The sequence below is a fragment of the Suricata suricatta genome, chromosome 2, assembly GCF_006229205.1.
Source record: "Suricata suricatta isolate VVHF042 chromosome 2, meerkat_22Aug2017_6uvM2_HiC, whole genome shotgun sequence".
Classification (NCBI taxonomy): domain Eukaryota; kingdom Metazoa; phylum Chordata; class Mammalia; order Carnivora; family Herpestidae; genus Suricata; species Suricata suricatta.
In genome coordinates, this window is record NC_043701.1 from 178857099 (window position 1) to 178879234 (window position 22136).

The following is a 22136-nucleotide window of genomic DNA, read 5'->3' on the forward strand; positions in this document are numbered from 1 at the left end:
CAGTATTCAGTAGTCTCCCTTGATCTGTGTCCCTCACTCTCCCCCGCTCTCTTTCCCCCTTCCTCTCCCCATGGTCCCCTGCCAGGTCTCTCCTGTTAGACCTATGAATGCAAACATATGGTATCTATCCTTCTCTGCCTGACTTATTTCGCTTAGCATGACACCCTCAAGGTCCATCCACTTTCCTACAAATGGCCATATATCATTTAAATATTCATGATTAAAAATGTGTCTTCGGAAGCTCTCCTTAGCTCCTGACATGCATAGATCTTTATGCGTACTGATTCAAAATGGACATGACCATTCAAATTTGGGGACGACGACTTTCTTTTTAACGTCTTAAAAAATGAACCACCTAGAGTGTATTCCACTAAGTAAAATAAGTCCATCAGAGAAAGTCACAAACCATAGGATTTCACTCATATGTGGAAACTAAAAATACCAAATGAATCAACAAGCCAACAAAAAGCAGCGTCAGACCTGTAAGTACAGAGAACAAACGGGTGGTTGCCAGAGGGGCGGGGATGGAGGATGGGTGAAGGGGAGAGGGAGACCCTGGCTTGCAGGGATGGAAAGAATGTCACAGGAATGAAAGCATAGGGGATACGGTTGATATCGCAACAGCATTTACAGTAACAGATGGGAACTACACTCGCAGTGAGCACGGAGAACATGTAAACTTAGCACGTCACTGCGTTTTACACCTGAGCTAATGTCACATTGCGTGTCAACTATGCTCAAATAAAGAAAAGACTAGTGGCGCCTGGGTGGTTCACTCGGTTAGGTGTCTGACTTCAGCTCGGGTCACGATCTCACAGCTTGTGGGTTCGAGCCCTGCATGGGGCTCTCTGCTGTCAGCATGGAGCCCACTTCAAATCCTCTGTCCCCCTCTCTCTCTGCCCCTTCCCCACTCATACTCATTGTCTCTCAAAACTAAATAAACTTACAAAAAATAAAAATAAAGAAAAAAGAATACAAGTTTCTGAATTAAAAACTTCTAATGGTGGTAAAATACATGCATAATTCACCATCCTAAGCATCCTGAAGGGCTCGTGTGATAGTGTTAAGTATATCTGCATTGTTGTGAAGACAGATCTCTAGAATCTTCCATCTTGCAAAACTGAAACTGTAACCATAAACAACTCTCTCCATTTTCTTTTAGTTCTGAGCTTTAAAAATCCTATTAATAATAGACTATGCGGTAATTCACTTTCCAGTTCAAAAGTTTCTGGAAATATTACTCATGATGGACTTGAAAAGAATCACCACCTTCCTCTGCCCCGACCTGCAGGTTCGCAGGAGGATGGTAAGCACAGAACAAAGAGAGCAGAAGCAAAGGCAAATGAATTTTTCATAAACAAGAGTTCCAGGAAAAACAGACTCTGGGCGGTTGCATTTAGACCACAAGGGCACCTTGGGTTTGAGCGGCTAAGCTGGTTGGGTTATTTCTGCCTTTGGCCTCATGAACTTGCACAAAGGGATTGTGCCAACCAGAGGGCAGTGAGCAAGGTTCACTCCACGTGGACTTGGGGGCCCCCGTGCTGTTCCTGTCCCTCAGATGTGACCGCCACTAGGCGGCATCACAAAGGCCAGCCCCCTCTGGGCAGACCTTTAAGTAGCTTTTAGAAGGAAGAGAGCCCTAACGATCTGGGGTTGGAAAAGAGAGCTGTTCCAAGTACCTAGAATTCACACTGTAACTCTGTCGCTGTGTCTAAATGGCCCCATGGACCCATCTTCAAACACACACACATCCCAAGAATAGCTTCACAGGGAAATATTTATTTCATGAGACTCTCACAGGCTGCCCTTTGCCCCTTACCAACAACAGATGAATTCCTGCCCACAGAGAGACCCCAGGTCGCTGCTCTTTAAAGCAAGCAGACTGATGCTGTGCTGAGCGACACAGGACAGCAAGCCTCTGGGCCTGGCGCGCCATGCCTCCCGGACACCCGCCTGCATCTGTGTGTTGCAGGCACCGTACGGGACCTATAGCTGTAACTCCAGCACAAACCAACCCCGTAGGAGGCCCGGGTCCCAAGCTGGCTGGCCTTGAACATCCTCTCTGGATCAGCCTTGAAACCGCACACACCGTCTTATTTATCATAATCTAATCTAAGCCCCAGTCCTATAAACGGAATGATCCTGTCATTTACACAACAATCCTGGACGCACACAAGGACCCAGAAACAAAGACATTCCTCGCGGGGTTCTTCATGGAACCAAGATATTTGGAATGACTGGACATCCAACTGCAAGACAGACTAAAAACAGGACTCAGTCTACAGACTAGATGAACGCTTTCACAAGACAGATGGTCTCTAATAGCGGTGGTGACATAAAAAAAGCTTTACAATGTAGTAAGTACAGATACATAGCAAAGAATCTGCCTGGTGTGAGCGTGAGCAGGTAGGTAGAGAGACCCACCTTTCTCACCAATACAGAGTTTGTATCCTGAAAATTTTATCTTTGGCAAAGCAAGAACATGGATATTTTGGGATTGAAAGAAAGGCAATAAATGACACTAAGTATGCTCTGAAAACACAGCAGATGTAAGTTCACGGTGGGGGGCTGGATGGCTACGGAAATGGCCTGATGGACACTGTGGCACCTGAGAACATCAGCGCTGGGGGTTCATGTCCCCCAAGTGGGGGGATCCCCGGAAGTGGGAAGCCCTCACTCTCTTGCTGGACAAGAATGGTAAGGAAAGCTATAATCCAAAGCTGTACACCCTGAACCCTAGCAACTGAGTACAGGTGGACAGGGACGTGGAAATTCCTACAGGCCCTAATGAAGAGCCTTAGAAATGTTCTAGGAGCCAACATTCCCTGCAGGTGTCCGGACAGGATGAAGGGGCTGCCATCTACAAGGCTCCCTATGGGCACAAACTCACAAGTTTTGAAAGGCCAGACAGAGCCAGTCATGGACCAGCCCAGATCAGCCTGTCCAGAGCGGGCATCAGCAAGGATTCAGGGGACATGTGTGAATTCAAGCCCCCTTCTTCCTGCCACCCTGAGGTCACACCCAGATGTCACTGTGTGAAAACAGACCACGGGGAATACAGCCTCAAGGAACAAGCATTCACCCAAATGTTTACTGAACATTTGCTCTAGTTTATCTTTTGCTTGCTTCTGAGCAGTGGTGTTGAGTGAATTTTCAACCTTGAAACGGGCACCATCTTAAAATCCCAGTCGGCAGAACCAGGGTTGGCACATCACTTTGCTATGACCCCCCCGAATACCCATGCGGTTTCTGAGGGGGATTCTGGGAGATTGTTATGCACTTCCTTTCTGCTTCGCTCTATTTTCCAAATATTCTGCAACAGGGGTGGCATTTTTTTTTACATGAGAAAGAGATTGCTTGGTGTGTGTGTAGTCCCCTTGGCCAGGCACCTGTTCTCCACTGGCACCTGCAGCGGAGGCAGAAAGGCAAGCGCACCTGGCAGGGGACAGCCAAGGATCTCCATCCTCATACAGATGCTCCCATTGTCGAACCAGGACCGTGGATTGACGCGGATGTAGCGGGCCACCATGGGGACGGGCAGCTCATTGAGAACAGGAATCTCCTTTTCACTGTTTCCTTCAAATATCTATTGGTACACAAGGGGAAAAGGGGAGAATCTTTCAGAGCTTGACTCTCAAGGGATAAGAGGGTCAGTAATTTATTTGTTCCGTAAGACTTTACTGAGACACGCCCAATATGCACTGGGCATTGAGGGGAGAAGAGAAATGAATCAGGCATAGACCCTGCCCTCAGGGTACCCCCAGTCTACAAGGGTAGTGGGGAGAAAGGTAGGAGGTAATACTTAGGTAATGTGGGCGAAATCTCTTAGCACCAGGGCAGGGAGAAGGCCACAGAGCTCTGGGATTTCAGAAGGAAAGAACTAGATAGCGCTTCGGGGAGCAGGTGGCATTTGAATTGGCCTCGAAGGAAAACTATTTAGATCTTCAGGGATGGGAGGGATTCTGGAGAAAAGCAGCAGCAATGACTGGAGAAGCCCAGAGGTGGGATTCAGAAGGAGCAGAGTCGCTGGCTCGCTGCTCCTGGAACACAGGAGGAGTGTGCAGGGAATAAGAATGAGAAAGAAGGTTGAAATAGGGGGCTGCCATCAGACTGTGGACACCACGTTAGGAAGGACATGCTTGAGAACCTGAGCAAGAGGGTGGCATGATCGGAAGTGGTGAATCCGGAGTGGATCATGGAGCGGAAAGATGGGGGTCATTAAAGAGGCCGGGGAACTGCTATCCCTCAGTAGCTGTGAGGGACCCCAGCGCCCTGCACGTGCCACCTATCTCCCCGGGCTGACCTGGGAACTGTGGAAACACCACATCCCAGCAGCTGGGAATCTTACATCTGCTCTAAATGGGCCACTGGGCGCTGAGCTTCAGGGTACGGATGAGAAGGACGTTACCCATCATCGGCGTGCGTGGACACAGAATCAGCAGACACTGAGGGGTGTACGTTGCCTCTCTCTGCACACACCCACCCAGCCGGACGGCACGCACAGAGGGAAGATGAAACTCACCATGTCTCCAGATCCATTCTTCACAGTGACCCATGTATGGCTGTCATTGCTCACCATGACCTTGTAGGAGGTCACCCAGTCACTCCTAAGAGAAAATAAAACATCACTGGGACTTCACGTCATAAAATGTCCACCAATTCCACATAGAGGCACAGCAGTAGGGCCGTGCAGTTAGCTCCTGAACGACACGGGTTTGAACAGCACGGGTCCACGTGAGACGGTACAGTTCTATAGATGCATTTTCTCAAGATTTTCTTGAGTATTTTCTTTTCTCTAGCTCACTTTAAGAATACAGTATATAATCATATAACATACAAAATATGTGCTAATTGACTATTTACATTAACAGTAAGGCTTCCTTCCAGTCAATGCTAAGCTGCTAGTAGTTTTTTTTTTAATGTTTATTTATTTGACACAGAGAGAGAAAAAGAGAGAAAAAGGGTGAGTGGGGTTGGATCAGAGAGAGAAGGAGACAGAGAATCCCAAGTAGGCTCCACGTGGTCAGCTAAGGGCTCAAATGCACAAACCATGAGATCATGACCTGAGCTGAAATCAAGAGATGCTTCACCAACAGAATCACCCAGGCGTCTCACTCGTTAAGTTTTAGAGAGTCCAAAGTTATACACTGATTTTTGACTGCACAGGGCACTGGTGCCCCAACTCTGTGCTGTTCAAGGTCAACAGTAGGTCCCAGAGGCAGACGACATTGGTCCCACCTTGGCCCCACGGCTCACCCCGCCCCCTCCGGTGTGGCCTCAGCCGCTAACTGCCCATCTGTGGCGCTGTTGACTCATCTGTAAACAGAGGATCCTAAAAATATCAAGTTCAAAGGATAAGCGTGAGCCTTCGATGAAACACTTAGGACACTGCCTGGGCTCTTTACATGTTGGTCACATGTAAAGACGCAAATGCTTACATATTAGTTTATACTGAACATTCATGTCACACATGATAGAGTTCCATGTGGAAAAATAACCTCAGTTAAAACCGCCAAGTCCCTCTAGAAATTTCATTTGGAAAATGATGTGGGAACATAACGCACTAGATGCCACCAAACACAAACGTCAGGGTCTGACTCATAGACACCGGGCTTCTCCTTGGCTGTCATAGCCATGCCGGCAATCCGTCCACCCCCAGCAATGATCCATGACAGCAGGGCCCAAAGCCAGGCTCGCCATCACCCCCCACCGCACAGAGATCACGCAGGTGACAACAGCCATGAACGTTTTCCCGCAGCGGGGTCAGTCCGGCAGACCACACAAGAAACCCACCTTCTGGTAGAAGGAACACATCTTTTCCCCTCAAGCCTCAGTCCTTTATATCAGTTGTTAATCAGTACAGAGGTTCCTTCTGAGCATCGTGCTTTTTCATTTTTAAAATACAGGAACTAATATCGAAAATATACAAGGAACTCACCAAACTTCACACCCACAAAACAAATAATCCAGTGAAGAAATGGGCAGAAGACATGAACAGACACTTCTCCAAAGAGGACATCCAGATGGCCTACAGGCACATGAAACGATGCTCAACATCACTCATCATCAGGGAAACACAAATCAAAACCACACTGAGATACCACCTCACACCAGTCAGAGTGGCTAAAATGAACAAATCAAGAGACTATAGATTCTGGCGAGGCTGTGGAGAGATGGGCACCTGCCTACACTTTTGGTGGGAATATAAACTGGTGCAGCCGCTCTGGAAAACAATGTGGAGGTTCCTCAAGAAACTATCCATAGAACTCCCCTGTGACCCAGCAATAGCACTGCTGGGGATCTACCCAAGGGATACAGAAGTGCTGATGCATAGGAGCACATGTACCCCAATGGTCATAGCAGCAATGTCAGCAATAGCCAAAACATGGAAAGAGCCTAAATGTCCATCACCTGATGAGTGGATCAAGAAGATGTGGTATATATACACAATGGAGTACTACACGGCAATGAGAAAGAATGAAATCTGGCCATTTGTAGCAACGTGGATGGACCTTGAGGGTGTCATGCTAAGCGAAATAAGCCAGGCAGAGAAGGACAGAAACCATATGTTTGCACTCATAGGTCTAACAAGAAAACAGGAGAAACCTAATGGAGGACCAGGGGGAGGGGAAGAGGGAAAGAGAGTTGGGGAGAGAGAGGGATGCAAAACTTGAGAAACTATTGAATGCTGAAAACGAACTGAGGGTTGAAGGGAAAGGGGGAGGGGGAAAAAGAGATGGAGGTGATGGAGGAGGGCACTTGTGGGGAAGAGCACTGGGTGTTGTATGGAAATCAATTTGACAATAAAATATTAAAAAAAATAAAAAATAAAATGATAAATTTAAAATTTAGAAAAACAAAAAAATAAATACATAGATATATAGATGTATAAAAAAATAAAATAAAATACAGGAACTAACACGAATGTAGTGATCCTCTGGAATATTCTGCCAGGTGAAGCACGCAGAGCCCTTCTCTTCCTCCTGTGAAATGCCCCTGGACTCAGGATCCAGATATATCCCACCACGGCTCTGCGTTTCTGAATCAGCGCTGCCCAGGAAAGTGCACGTACGAAGACGCGCTGCTTCTGCTCATTCTGGATCATCTGACTTGTTGTGAAAACGATTCCTAGGTGTTTTCTGCAAAACAAACCCTCTCCCCAGGCCTTCTCTCTCCTCCTCTGTCCTCACCAGCTTTGTCAGAACACCTGCCAGCAGCCCAACAACCTGTCCCCTGGGAGGGTCAGGGCCGAGCCCTCGCCTGCAGAGTTAGATGCATCAAGCTTGTCTTCTGAAAGGCACCTCGGTGCCGCTCATGCCTTTGCACTGGAAAATGTCCTTGCTCGAAGTAGCACCTTGCTTCCCACGTTCAAATAACCTCCAGAGGCTTTGCAGCTGCAGCCCCTTATGCTATCCGTCTGTCTGTCTGCTGCCAACACCCCAGAGCGATACGGCGAGGCAGCAGCAGAGGTGAAGGGTGCATCCCATCCACGGAGATGGGGCGATGGCCTTGGGAAACCTCTCAGTCAGAAGAAAGACACAGGGGCGCCTGCGGGGCTCAGTCGGGTTAGCATTCGACTCTTGATTTCAGCTCAGGTCATGATCTCATAGCTCATGGGATCAAGCCCTGCGTCGGGCTCTGTGCTGACAGCGCGGAGCCTGCTTGGGATTCTCTTTCTCCTTTGCTCTCTCTCTCTCTGCACCACCGCTGCCTGCATGACTCTCTCTCTCTCTCTCTCTCTCTCTCAAAATAAATAAGCATTTAATAAAAACACACGTATAAACAATAAGAGAGGTAGAAAGAAAAATTAAAATAAGCTCCCCAAAGAAAAGGGGAGAAGGAAATATAGAACTGAAAACCAAATAACAATTTCTCAAACTTAAAACAAATGTGGACAAATCCACTAACTTATGTTTGAAGGGCAATTAATTGTTGACGTGGCTCTGCCCGCTCCTCTGGACCGCAGACCTCCATCACTTTTTCCCTCTGCCCTCTCTCCACCGCTCATGCCCCATCTGGAATTCACCTCATCCCAACCAACCAGTACACGCCTCCCGCTCTGCACCCCAACCTGGGCCAGACCGAGTCTCTGCTTTACAAAAGGTTCTGGCCTCCCCACAGGGGAAGGAAATCCCAGGGTCCTCTGTGGCATCCCGCTTTCTCTCCCCCACCCTCCCACATCCACTAAGACCATCGCCAAGTTCTGTCAATTTCACCTCCCACGTTTTTTTTTCTGGAATCTTCCCAACTCTCTCTACCCTCATGCCACTCTAGTCCATTCTCTCTGGCCAGGACTGTAGCATTTCCCTCCAACTGGTCTCCTGGCATTTAAACTGCCTCCCAATCTATCCTGCAGTCAGAGACTGGCTTTTCTAATGAAATATTATGATGTCACCACCTGCTTCAAATGCCACTCTTCTTTGGCAGTAAAAACCCAAATCCACGTGATGTTCTATAAGACTCTTGTTTTGTGTGCTCTTTCAATTCCTGATAGCGACTACACTCTCTCTTGCCTCAGGGCCTTTGCATCTACTGTTTTTATCTGCTTCTACTACCCTGTCTGCCTCTAAATTATTCAGACTTCAAACCTTATCAGATTAGCCAGCCCTAATCCTCCAATCTAGCCAATTTATTTTCTAAAAGTTCCTTTCTTTCATAGTTTAATTCCACTTATAACTTTATAGCCCTTTCTAGAACTATGTGACAGCATCTTTATCTCCCACTGGAGTATAAGTGTCTCATAGATGGAGAAAGGAGAGACCACGGCACTTTGGAGGATGCACAAGGGCGCTGATGTTCCTGGAGGGCGGAGTGAGGGGCAGAGCAGGACAACGGGGGCTGGGTGGGCTTTGCAGGCCATTTGACAGGGGCGCGCCTTCGTCTCCCAGGCAGTGGGAGTCCCCTCGCAGTCCGCCACGCCTGGTCAAAAGTACCTCGAGACCAATCAGAAAGTCTCTTCCACTTGCAAAACCTCCACCTTATTAACGGCACACTTGGAAATTGAAGACTCCCTTCGCGTCGCCTCTGTTTCCTCTATGAAACGTACTCTCCTTTCTACCCCCTTTGAACTCCAGCTGAAACGGAAGCGATGCTAGAGGTCCCCCTGCCACAGGCCCACGAGTCCATCCCATCTCGGGCTTAGCGTCGTCTTTGACAATTCATACCGTTGCCTATATCATGTTTCCTTCTCCCTGCTGCCTACTATTCCCCTCAGAGGATGGACACTTCGTCCCTTTTATTGCTGACGAGCAGCTGCATAGTTTCCAGTTTGGGACACTGTGAACTGTGGTTCTATAAATACTCTTGTATGGGTCTTCTGGTGAATTTGCACAAAATTCTGTTTGGTGTATATTTAGAAATATGATTGCTGGATCACAGGGTCCCAGGCCATACATATGCTCAGTGGTGGCAGTTTTCCAAATCAACTATTTATACTCAAACCAGCCAAGTATGAGAGTTCCGGCTGCTTCACATTCTTGTCAGCACTCAGTATTATTACCTTCCTTTTTCATTTTAGCCATCCTGATGGGTGTGTCCTGTTACTTCACTGCGGTTTTTATTTTAATTTCCTGGATGACTCATAAACATGGGACATGTTATATGTTTATGAGGCATCTAAATATCACTTTCTATGAAATGCTTATTCAAATTTTCCTCCCTTTTTTATGAAGATATCTTTCTCATTTTGATTTGTAAGAGCTCTTTATGTATTTTTTTTTTCTTCTTACATAGGTTTCACACCCAGCATGGAGCCCAATACGGGGCTCGAACTCATAACCCTGAGACCAAGAGACCAAGACCTGAGCTGAAATTGAGACCTGGACACTTAACCAATGGAGCCTCTCTTATATATCCTACATAGGAGTTTTTTTTTTTTTTTGTCGAATACGTGGATTGCCACTATCTTCTCCAGTCCATATTCTCCTTTTCATTATCTTTGTGGTATCTTTTGATAGAGTTTCTTAATCTTTACATAGTCAAATTAATTTTTTTTCTTTACTGTTTTCAGTATTTGTGCTTTTTTCAATAAATTTTTGCCTACTCCAAGACCATAAAGATATTCTCCTATGCTTCCTTCTATTACCATTTACATTCAGATCTGCACCCCATACAGAGATTATGACCATATGGTGTGAGGTAGGGGTCAAAATAGGTGGGTTTTTTTTTTTCTCCTATAAGGGCTTCCAACTGACCTAGAACCATTTATATGATGGTTTTGCTCTCCTACCTTGGTGAGACATCCTACCTTGGTGAGATCTTGGAACTGTATGGGTGGCTCTGTTTCTTGATGCTCTATTCTGTTCCATTGGCCTATGTCCTATCTGGTACTAAACCCACCCTGCCTTGATCTGTATAGCTTGATAGTAAGCGTTTATATCTGGTAGTGTTCATTCTCCCACTTTTGTTTTTACTTTTTACAGTTCCCTTGACTATTCTTGGCCCACTGTGTTCCCATATATAAACTTTAGAATCACCTCATAATTTCCGAAACAAAGACTTTTGGATTTTAATTGGGATGGCACTTAATATATATGTCAGTTTTAAGGGAATCAACATTTCTCAATACTAAATCTTCTAATCCATGAACATGGTAGTTCCCTCTATTTATTTAGGTCTTATTTTACTTACCTTTGCTGGGCTTATCCCTAGGTGGTTGATGTTTTTAATGATTTCATAAATGATACTACCTTAAATCTTATTTTCCCGTTTGTTGCCAATATGTAGAAATACAAATGCTTCTTGTGTATTGATTTTGTACCCAGATACTTAGCTAATTCATTAATTCTAACAGTCTAATAGGGATTCGTGTGTGTGTGTGTGTGTGTGTGTGTGTGTGTGTATGCACTTCACGCTCAGCATGGAGCCCAATGCAGGGCTTTTAACTCACAACCCTGAGATCAAGACCCAAGCTGAAATAAAGAATCAGATGTTTACTGACTTTTTTTTAATGTTTTATTTATTTTTGAGACAGAGAGAGACAGCATGAGCGGGGAGGGGCAGCATGAGAGGGAGACACAGAATTGGAACCAGGCTCCAGGCTCTGAGCTGTCAGCACAGAGCCTGACACGGGGCTCGAACCCACGACCATGAGATCATGACCTGAGCTGAAGTCGGAGGCTTAACCAACTGAGCCACCCAGGTGCCCCTGTTCACTGACTCTTGATTCTGGCTCAGGTCCATGCTGACAATGCAGAGCCTACTTGAAATCTTTCTCTCTTCTGTCTCTGCCCCTCCCCCACTCATATTCTCTCTCTCTCTCTCTCTCTCTCTCTCTCTCTCTCTCTCTCTCTCTCTCTCTCTCCCTGTCCCTCTCCCTCTCTCTCTAAATACATAAATAAAAATTAAAGAAAACAAATTAGATGCTTAACCAATGAAGCCAGGTGCATCTCCTTTGGATGTTTTTGAGGGACATGATCATACCATCTGAGAATTACAACAGTTCTGCTCCTTTATTTCCAATGGTTAGGTCTATTATTCTTTTTATTGCCTTATTTATTATACTGGCTAGGATCTCCAGGTCGATGCTGAAAGAAGCAGCACTAACAGATAACCCTGTCTCATTCCTGAGATTGAAGAAAAGGTTTGGTATTTCACCATTGAGTAAGAGGCTTCCCCTAAGTTTTTTCCTTGGTTTGTTTATTTTAACCAAGTGTGAGTTCAGGTTTTTCAAATAACAGGGAGTCTGGACATTTGCAGCTTCTGGCACTTAGGCAGCTGGTCGGTTGGGTCAGGGTCAACATGAACAGGCATTCATTGCTCATATTTGCTATCTCAGAGTTCTAAGAGAACGTTGCAAGAGGACTTAAGTATACATTCACTTTTCAATATTCATCGTTTGAGGTCTAAGGAGGTATTTTTCATACTTGTTTCAGAGTTCTAAGAAAACATCAAGGTGTACTCACGTTTCATACTTACTGTCATTGGGTTGTAGGCTAGTTGCTGCAGCTCTGTATCATATCCATGTTCAGAAAACACTGGATTCTATCTTTCAGTGTCTACCACACCACTTTCTCATGTTATAACAGGACAATGTACAATTCCTGTCGTTTGGGCTTTTTCTTTTTTCACATCAGAAAAAGGTATGATTCTTGAAACGAGTCCGCACACACGAGCTTTAGACTCACTGCAGAAGCCCAAGTGGACTCTATAGGAGGTGCCGTGGGGCCACTCACTGCAAGGGGCTCGCCTGTCCTCTACCATAGCTTTCTTTACAGAGAATATTTTTTCAGATTAAGGAAGCTATTATTGATTCCTAGTTTAAAATGAAGGCTTTGGGGTGCCTGGGTGGCTCAGTTGGCTAAGCGTCCGACTTTGGCTCAGGTCATGATCTCACGGTTCATGAGTTCAAGTCCTGTATTGGGCTCTGTGCTGACAGCTCAGAGCCTGGAGCCTGCTTCGGATTCTTGTCCCTCTCTCTGTCTATCCCTCCCCTGCTTGCACTCTGTTTCTCTCTGTCTCTCAAAAATACATAAAAACATTAAAATATATATATAAGAATAAAAAAATAAAATGAAGGCTTTTTCCCCTTTTAAACACAAATGGCTATAAAATTTTTCAGATGCCTTTTTTTAAAAAATTTCTTTAATGCTTATTTATTTTTATACCTTGGAATCAATCCCACTTGTTGGTGACATAGGATCCTTTTCATATATTGCTCTATTCAAGTTAGTAATATATTGCTTAGCATTTTTTCTTATCTAGGCTCATGAAAAAAATTATACCATAATTTTTCTTTTTGTAATGTCCCCATCAGATTTTGATAAGAAAGTTTATGCAAACTCATATTTGGGAAATGGTTCCCCATTCTCATTCCCTGTATTTTTAAGTGCCATTTATTTCTTAAATGTTTGTAAGAATTCAATCGAGCTTTCTGAAATTGAGAATTTTGGGGGGGTTTTGGTGAGACAATATTTAATAATGAACTGATATTTTAGTAGATATTGGACTACTCTGATATTCTATTTCTGGTCCTGTCAGTTTTAATAATTTGTGCTTTTTGAAGAATTATTGCATTTCTGCTGTTTTCAATGTTATTGGCATAAACTTGTTCTTAGTATTATTTTGTTGTCTTTCTAATGTATGTAACATTTTTAGTGATGCTCCCTTTTACAATTTGGATACCGGCCGTGAATTTTTTTCCTCTTTTCCTAATCAGTCATGAATTTATTAATTTTATTGATCTTTACAAAGAATCAACTTTTGGCTTTGTTTACCCTATTATCTGTTTCCTACTAGGGACCATATAAAGCCGTATGTTTCCTATTAGGAACCATATGACCCATTTGAAACTACCATTTTTACAGACTGAAATGGCTGACTCTCAGCAATTTCCTAAGGTGCAAACTAATATTTTACTAATTTCCACTCTTATCGTTATAATTTTCTTCTTGGTACATTCTTTAGGTTTGATGAGTCATTCCTTTTGTACAGTTTCTTGAGATCATTGATTTTTAGTCTTTCTTCAATCCTAATATATGCATTTGAGGTTATAAAGTTACTTCTGAGCACTGCTCGAGCCACATACCATAATTTTTATATGTCATATCTTCATTATCATTCAGTTCAAAATATTAATTCCAGTTGTGATTTCTCCTTTAATCACAGACTGTTGAGGAGTATAATTTTATTTTTTTATTATTATTTGTTTTGTTTTGAGAGAGAGACAGAAAGAGACTATGAGAGGGAGAGAGAAGGAATCTCAGGCAGGTTCCATACTCCGTGCAGAGTCCAACACAGGGCTCGATCCCACAATCCTGGGATCATGACCTGAGCCAGAATCAAGAATCATCCAGGCACCCCTAGCAGTAGAACTTTACATTTCCAGGTGTGGGGGCTTTTCCAGTTATCTTTTCATTACTGATTTCTAGTTTACCTCCATAAGGGTCGGAGAATGAACTTTGAATCATGTCAATCCTTTGACATTTGTTGAGATGTCCTTCATGGCTCACGTATGGTCAATTTGGGCTAATGCTCTCTGCGCACTTGAAACCAATGTCAGTTCTGCAATTATTATGTGCAGTATCCCACATACAAAACTCTGATCAAATGTACTAATTGTGTTACTCAGATCTTCTGTACGCTTAATGATTTTGTGTCTGCTTATTCTATCAGGTATAGAAAGAGGTGTGCAAAAGAATATCAATCTGATTGCGAATTTATCTGTTTCTCCTTCTCCTTCTCTAAACCTTTGAGTACATACAGATCTAAGACTCTCAAATAGTACTGGTATATGATTGAAAATGTCCCTTTTTTGATTAAAAATGACCCTTTTTTGTTTCTACCAGTGCTTCATGCCTTAAAGTCAACTATGTCTGAAATTAGGATACCTAATTTTGTTATATTTTGATTAGGATTGACATAGTTCTTTCCATTCTTTGAATTTCAATCTTCTGTCTCCTTAAATTTAAACTCTGTCTCCTGTAAACAGCATATAGCTCAGTTTATGAGGTTTTATCCCATAAGTACAGCATGATCATATTATTTTTCTCTTGAGAATGTAGTTCATTTACATGTAATGTAATTAGTGTTATATCTGGATTTATATCTACCATCGTACTATTTGTTTTCTATTTGACCCATCTGTTTCATTTCCCCTTTTTTCTCTTGCATTTTTAAAATCTGATAAATCAAATATCCTTATTATTCTATTTTCTCTTTATTAACTTACTAGTTATACACTCACATCATTCTTTTCATAATTACCGTAAGTATTTCAACATGTCTCCTTCAGTTACTACTCATATTCAAATTATAATTCTCCCACTTCCATGATCATTCTAGAATCATCTAACCTTTCAGGCCCATTTACCCTTCTATCTTTCGTATTATTTTGGAACTCAGTTTTAATTTTTAATTCTACTTATTGTTAATGTAATATTTATATTAAATATTTATAGTTAATATTTAATTCATTTTATTACATATATATTTTGAATATCATAATAAATTCCTGTTGTTTCATGTTAATAATATGAATAATATTTATAAATCTACTTACTGACACTTTCTGGTCTTCTTCATTTATTTTTGCATTTCCATATTTCCATTTGGGACATTTCTTTCTGCTTGAAGAAAGAACTCCTTTAGAAATTGACTTGAAACCAGGTAGGCTGGCAATCCATGTTTTCAGCTTTTATTGCCAGAACGTGACTTTGCTTCGTCTTCATGTTTGAATGATATTTTTGCTGGCAATTCTAGGCTGACATTTATTTCCTTTCAGTACTTAAAAAATGTGATTTTGTTGGCTTCCGGGGCATTGTTTTATTTATACACACAATTTACAGCTCCAGTCATGGCATTTAGCAAATGCGCAGTAAGAACGTGAGTAAAGAAATGAGTGCTAAGCACTTTAGCTTGTCATTTACTAACTATATAAACTTGACATGCTGCCAAACCTTTCTAAAAATAATAAGGCTACCTACAAGGAGGTTATACGTTAATTTAAAGGTGGAGAATGTTTTAGCATAGTGGCGAAGACCTCAGGCTTCGAGGTCAAGAAGCCCAAACTAAAATTCTAGTTCTTTTACTTACTAGCTGTGACATGGGCAGAGTTATGTGGCCTCTGAGCTCCCACTGGGAAACAAGGTAACAACTCTGCCTCTTCGCACAACGGACGGGATGCAGATTGAATGAGGGAATGCGTGTAGGGTCTGCGCATAGTGCCTGGGACACAGTAATTGATCCATAAATATAAGCTCTTAAGAATGATCCTATCACAACTAATACGCTGTCAAATGCCACACGGACAGGACTGCAGGTGAACTGTAACCAGAATTCAGATGCTTCTCCAGACACTTCTAGGGAAGCAACTCATCTTCAAGCTTAACCCGTTGTACCCCAGTAAGGGTAACGAATCTGACAAAGCCATAAAGAAATTAAGGATTAATGAATTAAATCTTAATTCAAATTAAGAAGGTTGATTATCTAGGATGACAGAAGAGGTATTTGCCAACCAATGATGCTGCGGTAGGACTGGATTTCACCTGAAAGTTACCATTGAGAACATTGTAGAATGTGTTAAGTCCTCCGCCTCACCCTGCAGCTCCTGTATTATAAATATCATGCCAGGCTCAGTAAAAACAAGGTAAATTATACATGATCTCTTTACTCAAGGGTTTTAGAGGTTAATGAGGAACACAGGGAGGTAAGCTAGAAATTTGAAAAGAATATGATTAAGGATTGTGATGAGGCCAGCGGTGGGGGGGAGACAGGAAGGGTGAGGGGCTCAGAGGAATGAAGGGGGGCAGGCTAGCGAGGGCTACACACTCTTTATCTACCATAAAAGCTGCATATTTTATTCTTTTGTTAGCACCGCCATTGTCATTACAGAGCCAGCTTCGAAGATAATGTCCATGCTTCCTGGCCTCTTAATCCTTGGGGAAGGTTTGAAATCCACAGCACTTTGTGGCTTTTTTCCACTTTCCTCTGAGAGATTTTTCCACATCACAAAACCACTTTGACATTTCATTCTCTGTGACTGGAGATTTCAACTCAAAGCAACGCAGCCCAAGTAAAGAAGTATTTGTGTCAACCGTTTTCTGACTGCAGACAAGGAGAGGGGACTCTCTGGGCTCCAGCCGGCTCCCTGGCTTAAACCAAAATCAGAAGTCAAAATCCAAACACAACAAAGAGTAAGAGCCCTAACCTTGTAGGAGATTTACCACACTCTCCACCCATCCAGGCTTCCTTCAGATCAGGAAAACAGAGAAGGAGGCTACAAAACAAAAACCAAAACAAAACCCTGGAACACATTCAGATATTTTACTACCTGAGGTTGCTTTGCTTTAAACAAAAGCAAAACGCCCACCACCACCAACAAAATGGTAGGCTAAATGCTTGCAGCGCTTTCTGCTACAGTACAACTGAATCCTGGCGACGCTAAGACAGATGAATGTTTTTAACCATCAGTGGGCTTGCAAGGGAGTAATGGAAATCTCCAAGGAAAGGAAAAGAGCTGTGAACTTGGGGTGGGGTGGGGTGCGGGGAGCAAAGGGCAGAGTTGCCTTAGGGAAAAATGCCCTAAACAGTGCTGGGATCAAAACACAAAGCCTAGGGGAACAAAAGTTAGAGAAGTTGAAGCAGGGACTTCTCCCTGGACCTCAAAGGGAACCAAGACCGTTCTTAATGCCCACTTGGTTCCCGAAGGAAGCACACACGAATCCTCACTAAAGAAGAAAGAAACAGCAACGAAATTAAATCCTGAAGAACTTAACTGTCTACAAAGAAAATTCAAAAGAAACTAGAAAAGTGATTATACTTGCTAAGATAGTTCCGCAAGGTACCCGCACATATGACTACTATACAGAACCAGTTACAGTTCCATACAGCAGCAGCCCAAGCTACGCTACTTAGAAACAAAAGGGGGCGCCTGGGCGGCTCAGTCGGTTGGGCATCCAATTTTGGCTCAGGTCATGATCTCGTGGTCTGTCAGTTCGAGCCCCGTGTCGGGCTCTGTGCTGACAGCTCAGAGCCTGGAGCCTGCTTCTGATTCTGTGTCTTCCTCTCTCTCTGCCCCTCCCCCACTTACACTCTGTCTCTCTCAAAAATAAATAAACATTTAAAAAAAAGTAATTAAAGAATATATAGGAGAATTACCTCATTAACCATGAGGTATGGAAGGATTTTATACATAAGACAAGTGAATTTTATACAAAAGATTTTATACAAGGATTTTATACAAAAGACAAGTGAATTGAGCTCCATTCAAATGGGAAAAACTTTCACTTTTCAAAACACATCACAGAAAAACCAGCGAGGGAAATGTGAAGCTGGCAGCAAATATTTGGAGCACATTTAGGTAATATAAGGATGAAAATGCAGAATGTATTTTTAAGATTCGTTTTTAAATTTCTTAATGTTTATTTATCTTTGAGAGTAAGAGAGAGAGAACGAGTGAGGGAGGGGCAGAGAGAGAGGGAGACACGGAATCCGAAGCAGGCTCTAGGCCCTGAGCTGTCAGCACAGAGCCCGACACAGGGCTCGAACTCACAGACCACGAGATCATGACCTGAGCCGAAGTCGGACACTTAATCAATTGGGCCATCCAGGTGCTCCTACTTTTTAAATTCTATAACCAATGAGACAAAGAAAAAAACAGACTATTAAGATGGAGAAACACAACAGATATTTCACGGTCGAGGTAAGACAAATGGCAAGTGAACACAGGAGAAGTTCAGCCCTATTTGTGGGAGGGAAATGCAGGTCATGATGAGAGAGAAGGCTTGTACTCTTTCTATTGAAAATTAAGGAAAATGTCAATACCAGTTGTCGGTGAGGGTGTGGAGCAATCTAGAACACTACGGAGAAAGAGCAAATCCTTGGGTAACGGCTCTGGACACTAATGTGTCATTTTCCTATTAAATTGCACCTGCGCATACTTTTCAACTCAGAGACCGTAGTCCTAAATATAGATCCTGGAGATTTCCTTGCGCACGTGCTCCAGGAGACAGATAATGTAAAGAGCGATATTACTGTTAACAGCAAAAACGTAATAACAAAATAAAATAATGAAGAGTCAGAAAGGGGGAGAGCCCATCGACCTCAAGGAAGAGCTGGGGTCAATGGCACACTCACAGGGTTAAATACTACAAACGAATGAGCCACGACTATAGCCAACAACGTGGACGGTCTTTGAAGTATGACGTTGAGTGAAAAAAGACAAGTTCCTAAAGCTACATCAATATAAGTCATTTTTGTAAAGCTCAAAACAAGAAAGAGAGCTGTTTTGCACATGTGATCCACAGGGATAAGGCAAGGGGATGAGAAACCCTCAGAAGGAGACAGGTTCCACCTGCGGGAGGAAGTGCGCGTGGGACCAGGAACGAGCACGTCAATGATTCCGGCGCCGTTGGCACACGTGGGCTCACGCGTGCTGGCTTCACCGTGATGCTCAGTACCTTACATATATATTACCTCATCCCTTTGGAACCATTAGATACTACGGAACGAACAAGCTAAAATATTTATCTGAATGTTGTCTGATAGGCTTCTGCCCGGGAAAATGTCACAGTCGTCTCTTGCGAAGGGATGTATGTGAAGGTGTCACAGTCGTCTCTTAAAAGATGTATTTTAAGAAAAACGAGTAAAATCTTTGCCCTTGTCATGAAAACACAATTTTTTTCTTTCTTGAAAGAGCAACTATGCTGACACGTCCTAGTAATCACTCATGCGGCGCATCAGTTTACAAAATGCCTCCACACACGGGATCTTACTTTACGTAGAAGAACAAGCCACGTTTCTCCTCCAGGATGCGGTTGCTAACCGGGCTGGACGGGAGGAAAGGGTCAGCTGACTTTTCTCCCTGTCTCTCCACACCCAGATGTTCTCGCCTCCCAAACGTCAGTCTTTGTCCAACTCCCCTCATCCCTAGGCTCCAACCTACAGGATCTCAGTGCCCCCAGATCAATCACCAAATGTTTGTGGGCATTTAAATAAGTTCTCTGGAACTGTCCATTGTGCACAGTAATTGTGCTCAGTCAAAAATGCCTACATCTCAAGCCCATAATCAGCATTTCTCAGTCACTTGCAAATTATCTCACTTGCCACAAACACAAACATGGGCTCATGTACAGTCACTAAAACAACTCTCAAAACTTAAGAAATTGAACCTTAAAAACATTAACTATACTTTTTAAAATCTATACTTTAGCTTTTCTTATTTATTTATTTATTTATTTTTGAGACAGAGACAGAGAGCATGAGCAGGGGAAGATGGGAGAGAGAGAAGCAGAGAGAGGATCCCAAGCAGGCTCCATGCTACCAGCACAGAGCCTGATGCAGGGCTTGAACCTAAGAACCGTGAGATCATGACCTGAGCCAAAGTCGGAGGTTTAACCGACTGAGCCGCCCAGGCGCCCCCAGATGTTTTAGATGGCATGACCCGGCACCTTGGCCACGGTTAAACAGTCTAACGGTGGGTACTTGGCCAACCACCAGGCCTTGACAGTGTGCCCAGAGGTGATTTTCCTACACCTGATACTTGACCCGGGTAGGGCCAACACAATCTTCCCTGGGATTTCAGATCTGAGACCCAGACATAGCTGCAGTTATAGGTTGTAAACCTCGGGTGCCAATGGCAGTCCCATTCCCCATCGTTAGGCTGGGGAAGCAGAGACCAGTCTACAGGGAGAGAACAGTGAGCCAGAAACACAGAGAAGCTCGAAAACAAGGCCCTTAGAGTGAGTCCCGACAGTGCCTGGACCCCAGGTTCCAGCAGAGAAGCCTGAGCTCACGACCTCCACTCCTGCTCTTAAGCTCCCCAACACACGCAGCAGCATGTCTCGAGGTAGGAGTTGGTCATTTTCACCCAAAGAAGTCCCACTAGAAAACTAATCAAGGTGTCAGGAATCCTCAGAAGTGCAGCTCGCTATGCATGAGGGAGGCAGAGAGTATAAACCCAGGCTGGGGAGCTGGTGATCGTTCTTCAGGGGCAAAGCAGTTAAACGGTTGCCAGCTGTGTTTTGTGACTCCATAGGTCCCCCTGAGTCCATAGGTCCCATGAGGCTAGGACAACAAGGCAAAGATTAGGATACTGGGGCGGGTTAGCTGCCTCTTGCGACTTCAATGAAGGATTTGTCAGGAGGGGAGACAACCTCCAGACCAGACTGACGTACCCAGAAAAAGGCCAAGAACAGCAAGTCAAGGGCAAGTGTTGTTAGAAAGCCCCATGAGGGGTGCCTGGGTGGCTCAGGTCATGATCTCACGGTTCGTGGGTTCGAGCCCCGCATCAGGCTCTGTGCTGACAGCTAGCTCAGAGCCTGGAGCCTGCTTCCGGTTCTGTGTCTCTCCCTCTCTCTGCCCCTTCCCTGTTCTCACTGTCTCTCTCTGTCTCTCAAAAATAAATAAAAAATGTTAAAAAAAAAAAAAAGCCCCATGAGCTCCACCAAGCAATACAGGGCTGCTAAAGGCAGATAATCAAGTGCCCCGACCCCAGCAGCCAAGTTCCCCACTGCAGCTTGAGGAAAGCAGGTGGATTAGGAAACAGAGAGCACTACCCTTACAACAGGGATATTTGAGAAGAGCCAAAAGAAACAGGGCAGCCTGGTCTCCCAGAGCCCACACTTTTCCTTGTGCTTTCCAGCAAAACTGGGTGCAGAGAGACGGCAGATCGGCGTCAACACTAGACTCTAACATCTGCCATTTGTGAAGCTTAAGTGAGCTCCTATATAAACATCCATCAGCTCTGGACTCAGACACATAGCAGATGTACTACAGATATAATCCCAGCTTCTTTCGAACCTCCTGATAAAAATAATAGGACCAGACAAGGAATATGTAAGCACTAAGTTGGAATAGATAAGTGCGTGGAGGGTGGTGCTGGAAGGAGTTGGATAGGAGGCCTTCCAAGGAAGCAGGGATGCGAGTTTGTGCTCATGGTAGACCACGTCTCCACGCCGCACGGCTCTGTAGTCTGGCCAGCGCAAACATGCACACACACAAACCCACGCACCCTAGCAGGCCAAGGGTTACCGTGTGCTTGCTCTGGACTGTCTGCTCCTATGTGCCCTGCTTTGGGCTTCATGGGTTCCTGTTTCGACCTCCAAGGACTCTGAGAGCTATCTAAATTTCTTAGGGCCGATGTAACAAATCCCCACCAATTTCAGGACCTAGAACAACACGCGTGTATTAGATCTCACCGTTCTGGGGGATGGAAGTCTCACTGGGCGAAGGGTAAGGTGTCAGCAGGGTGGTTCATTTCTGGAGGCTCTAGAGAATTGGTTTCCGTGCCTTTTCCAGCTTCTCGAGGCCACCCACAGAGTTCAGGGCCCTCTCTCCATCTCAAAGTCCTTAACTTCATCACAACCACAAAGTCCCTTTTGCCTTCTAAGGTAACATCCTCGCAGGCTCCAGGGATTGGAATGTGGACTTCTTGTGAGAAGACATCTGCCCACCACAAGAACCCCACTCAGATCCTAGCCCCTTTCTTAGACTCACTCCAGACCCCTTCCCTCCTTCCCCAGGCTTATGGGTCCAGATATGTCCTACCACCTCGGTCCCTGCAGGATTAGCCAACGGGTGCTTGATTCTGTGCAATGAATGGGAAGCTTAGGGCCTGGCTAGAAAACTACAGCCACGGAAATCTAAGTCCCTGCTCCCCCCAGCACACCTGTCTCTCTCCCAGCGTGGATGGTGGAGTT

At 44.3% G+C, this 22136-nt stretch overlaps 1 protein-coding gene across 3 annotated transcripts in view; it reads right to left on the reverse strand.

The window, feature by feature from the left end:
• Window positions 1–22136, reverse strand: part of CPXM2 (carboxypeptidase X, M14 family member 2) — a 129988-nt gene that overhangs the window by 38381 nt on the left and 69471 nt on the right. For 2 of the 3 annotated variants that reach the window (XM_029932741.1, XM_029932743.1), the window contains exons 5-6: window positions 4523–4628; window positions 3436–3586 (exon numbers count right to left, since the gene is read on the reverse strand). In XM_029932741.1, the coding sequence (XP_029788601.1) occupies window positions 3436–3586; window positions 4523–4628 (257 nt within the window). The remainder of the gene's footprint in view (window positions 1–3435; window positions 3587–4522; window positions 4629–22136) is intronic. The other variant, XM_029932742.1, reaches the window with a different exon arrangement.